The sequence below is a fragment of the Centroberyx affinis genome, unplaced genomic scaffold (genome assembly GCF_046629955.1).
Source record: "Centroberyx affinis isolate AG114_WGS23_722 - 3 ecotype Tasmania unplaced genomic scaffold, CSIRO-AGI_Caff_v1 ptg008438l_1, whole genome shotgun sequence".
Taxonomy (NCBI): Eukaryota; Metazoa; Chordata; class Actinopteri; order Beryciformes; family Berycidae; genus Centroberyx; species Centroberyx affinis.
Genome location: NW_027284190.1, coordinates 30,001 through 34,927, shown reverse-complemented (window position 1 = coordinate 34,927; position 4,927 = coordinate 30,001). Strand labels below are relative to the sequence as shown.

Sequence of the window (4,927 nt, the reverse complement as noted above, 5' to 3'; positions counted from 1 at the left end):
GAGAGAGTGGAGAAAGAGAGTGGACAGAGAGAGCGGACAGAGAGAGAGTGGACAGAGAGAGTGGAGAGAGAGAGTGGACAGAGAGAGAGTGGACAGAGAGAGTGGAGAGAGAGAGAGTGGACAGAGAGAGAGGAGAGAGAGAGTGGACAGAGAGAGAGTGGAGAGAGAGAGTGGACAGAGAGAGTGGAGAAAGAGAGTGGACAGAGAGAGTGGAGAGAGAGAGCAGACAGAGAGAGCGGAGAGAGAGAGCGGAGAGAGAGAGCGGACAGAGAGAGTGGAGACAGAGAGAGTGGAGAGAGAGCAGAGAGAGAGAGTGGACAGGTCGGTGTCATCGCCCACAGGGAAGTCGATCCCCCCGCTCATTAATTAGAGTTAATGAAGGTGTGGAAACGTCTCTCCGTCAATAAACATCGATTCGACTCCACACCTCCGTTTCCATTCTGTCCGTTTTCTTGCTCTTCCTATCAGTGTTCTTTGACATTCGTGTCATGTTTTTCTCTTTTTTTTCCCTCCAATCCTCTTATTCTTCACTTTTCTTTCCCTCTCCTTGACTCCATTTCCCCCGCCTCTCTCATTTCCCTCACCGTTTCTTCTCTCCTTCAATTTATTTTTCTCCATTTTCCCTCCTTTCACTCCTCCAGCAAACCTCTTCTTTCCTCCTTCTTCCTTCTTTCTTTCCTTCCTCCATTTCTCCTCCTCCTTTTCTTCTTTCATCTCTTCTCCCAATTTATCTTTCCCCTTTCCTCTCTCCTTCCCCCACCTCCTCTCTTTCCTCCTCTGTTTTTCTCTCCATTTCTCCTACTCTCCCCCTCTTCTCTTCTCCTCTCCTTCCCCCATTTTCTACTTTCCTCTTCCCCATCCACCTTTCTCTCTTTCTCTCTTTCCACTTTATTCATCACTTAATTTCTCATCTTTCTCTCCCCAAACTCATTTTCGCTCTTCCCCTCTCTCTCTCTCTCTCTTTCTCTCTTCATCTCTCCTCCTCTCATTCCCTAAAATAAACCTTATTCTCTAATTTTCATCTCCTCCCTTCTCCTTTCCCAACCTCCTCTTTCCCTTCTTCCCCTCCTTCTCTCTTCTCTCCCCTACCTCCCTTCAGCTCTCTCTGTTTTCCTTTCCTTCCTGTGTTAAGTCTTTATTTTCCTACATGTATTGCTGCCTGTCTGTTGTTTGTCCAGATATTTTCACTGCTCTTGCTGCCTGTGCTGATCTAATCCTTGCCTCTCCAGATGAATGATGTCTCTAAATGAAACTGAATTAACTCCATTTCTCTCTCTCTCTCTCTCTCTCTCTCTCTCTCTCTCTCTTCTCCTCCTCCAGGTCTGTCGATTCGCAGCGTTTGCTGGCGAGCCGACCGGATCCTGGCAGGAACCCAGGACAGCGAGATCTTCGAGGTGAGGAGGGAGAAAAATGATGGAAAACAAAAAGCAAAGCGCCGTGCCGTTCCTCTGTGTGGAAGGAAGAGGTTTATTCAGTCCTGCAGAGCGCCGGCTCCATGTCGGTCCATGAGTTGTTTACCTCATTATAACAAGTGATGTAGTGGTAAATAAAAAGGTGTTTAAGTTCAACTATGAAAAATGAAACAAAAAACAAACAAAAATGAAACAAAAATCTGTTTTATTTTCAGAAAAGCATCAATTTTGGCTTTTTCCCTTAAAATACCCAATCCTCGTATGATTTACATCCATTTGATACTACCTACTGTGATGTATACTATGAATTTACATCCTAAACATTCAGAAAAGTCTAATAAGTCGAGGTGACTTTACCCTCCGCTGCATCACTGATAAGAACTAAACCTTCTAATCTGTCGACCTTGGTTCCTAACTAACTTTGACCAAACAATAAATTCCTTTCCTAACTTTGGTTCAGGTTAGCTTCAGGTTTTGCTCATGGTTCAATAAATGAATGAATGAATGAATGAACTTTATTTTGGTTGTTCACATTCAAAAAAAACTGTACATTTATCGAGATTAAAATTATTATAACCAAAAAAGGGTTGGGCAGAAGCAATGCTTTTTTTTAGCCCACCCTGTACATTACATCAAACAACTCAACACACTTTCAAACAATTAAACAACAATGAAAACTTGTTGTCAGATACTCATCACACAAGTTGAGACTTGTCATTTATTTATTTTATTTACTGTATTTGTTGGTTTATTTAACAGGGACAGTGCACATGAATAAACATTGCTGTAAATGCGCCAGAGTTAGCCAAGAGGCTATTTTTCATCAGTAGTCCCTGGACAGATGTTACAGAGTCACCCTAAAAATATAATATAATATAATATAATATAATATAATATAAGATTGAAATTACAAAGTTATTGAGATCATTTCTAAGCATGCAGAACAATAATAAAAAAGAGAATATTAATGTTAATCACAGACATAAAAAGCATGCACAGTGTATAAAATACATAAATCAGTCTGACACAATAAAAGCAAAACCACAATAAGACATGCATGCAGGTACATGAGGGCAGACTGGCGTTAGCAAGATAGCGACAGGTGACAGCAGACAGCAAGGGAAGTCCAGCACAGACAGACTGAGGACAGTAAGGTGCAGTTGAGTTTTAGTGCTGACAGAGCTGAGTACTAATTAACCATTTATTTAAATGAGCTCTAAATAAATTCTCTAATATTTGCTGAGATGGAGTTCCATTCTAGTGCAGCTTTAACAGAGAAAGCAGACCGACTGAAATCATGAGTCATGTCGTCTCTGTCTCCCGTTAATCTGTAACTGCTGACAGTGCTATCTTCATTTAATGACCTTGGTTGTGCTTTCCCCCAGCTGATTGGACAGACAGCACATTATAATAATTACAAGGTCGCTCATTCCCTTCACAGGTCCCTCCTGTCTGACAGGAGCGCACCTTTTATCTGTTCCCTCCCTCTTCCTGGTTGGCCCTTTCCCCCCCAGGCGGTGGATGCTGCGTTCATGTCTTATCGGATTTACCGTAAATACAACCTGCCGCCTGGGAAAAACATTCACGTCATCCTCCTACTGGTAATTAAGTTGGATTAACGGGACTTTATATCCGATTATATCCGAAGCGAATCCACTGGCAGTCCAAAACAATAAAAATCAGAATTATGAGTTATTTTCACAGTAACACAATCAAGTTTACTTACAAAAAGTGAGTAACGAGCTGTACTTTGTTTACGAGACGTCATCACATTCTTCCCATATGACATGAACACAGCATTATACTCTCAACGTCTCTGCACCTGCACTGTGTCTATATTCATTGTAGAAACTGAGACTGCAGTGTGCTGTCAGGCTTCTCTGTGATGTGTAAGCAGCAGCTGGCAAACCAACAAAGTAATTCTTGCAAGTTAAGGCGGTGTGCACTTGTTGTGTACTTGTTTTCCTAACCGTATTGTATTTGGAAATGAAGCATCAGACACATGAGCCTGGGGTAGAAAGAAACAACAGTTTGTTTAAACAAAGGGTGGGTAAGGGTGAGGGAGTGAGAGAGAAAAAACCAACTGAGGTTCCTCCAGACCGGAGGAGTGAGGCAGAGCGGGGAAACAGAGAAAACAGTCCGTTCATCCGCTATCCAGGTCTCTTATCTCCAGAGGTGGGGACTCGAGTCACATGACTTGGACTCGAGTCAGACTTGAGTCACAGTTTTAATTGCTTGAGACTTGACTTGATGCATGAAGAGAAGACTTGAGACTTGACTTGGGTTCTGGTGACTTGGGACTTGACTCTGACTTGTACTCTGATGACTTGAAAAGGTTTCTAAAGTCTTGACTTGAGATCTTGTGTTTGTGTAAATGACTTCATTAATGACATGGACATGACTTGGGAATCTACATTTAGACTTGAGACTTGACTTGTGCCTCAAGACTTGAGACTGATTTGGGACTTGAGCAAAGATAACTTGGTCACACCTCTGGTATAACACTTCTCCACCACAAATTGAATTACGTTCCAAAGGTTCAGTTTAGGAAACTAAAACAACTTGGATAAGGTAAGTGAAAGACTTTCATCGATAAAATAAGTAAAAATTGTTGCTAAAAATTAAAATTTGACTCTAGACTGTCGAAATGTCCTTCATACAAGCTGGGAATTGAACTCTGGTCTCCGACATTGAAGTCAAACTCATCGCCTCTCCACCACCCGAGCACAACACCCTGACTGTCACTGAGAGTTGTAACACTTAACGTGCCACCAACACACAACTTGGTGTTAACAACTCGTGTTCATTTCATGTATTTGTGTGAGATCAGGTCGGTCGGTCCTCTGAAGTCGGCCACTTGCGAAAAACTGAATTTCAATCCAAAGGTGGAAGCCACAGCTGACCACAGATCAGCAGAGGGGAACAACAGCACCTTCCTGTCCAAGGCTGCAGGAGAACTGAGTCTCCTTCATGCAGACAGAGGCTGATTAGTAATTGCCGGCAGCTGTGATATCTCCAGGACTGCAGCAGTTCAGTGTGGTGAAACTGGCTGATTGTCAAATCCAGGAATGCCAAGTCGATACTTACGGACCGCGGGAGCGGCCGTTGGGAGAGAAAAAAAGTTATATAGAGTCCATGATTTACTGTAACGTGCGTCACGTTTTAGTCCATTCGTGCGCACGAGATACAACTCGTTCCCTCGATTTCGTTAAACTGTGTATTTTAGGAAAAAATGCAACTTAAAAGGAACCTTTTAGGTATTGCAGATAGGCCTAGTAAGGATTTGGTATGTTAATATCCATTGTCTGTTTACACTGAATAGGCAAATCCAAATTTGTTGACCAATATTAATGATTCTGAAAGATGATGCTCTGATTGGTTAATTTGACAAATGAATTTATTGAGTCACACCTGCTGGGATCCAAATGGGTCTTTAACTTGGTGTGTATGATGCTCTGATTGGTTCATTTGACTGATGAACTGATTGTGCTTCATCTCTGTGAGATTCAACTGGG

At 42.2% G+C, this 4,927-nt stretch overlaps 1 protein-coding gene across 1 annotated transcript in view; it reads left to right on the top strand.

Moving 5' to 3' along the window:
• Nucleotides 1-1,320: 1,320 nt before the first annotated feature.
• Nucleotides 1,321-4,927, top strand: part of LOC139640139 (echinoderm microtubule-associated protein-like 6) — a gene marked incomplete at both ends in the record, with an annotated part of 32,991 nt that continues 29,384 nt past the window's right edge. The window contains one exon of the mRNA XM_071514311.1: nt 1,321-1,394. Coding sequence (XP_071370412.1) covers nt 1,321-1,394 — 74 coding nt within the window. The remainder of the gene's footprint in view (nt 1,395-4,927) is intronic.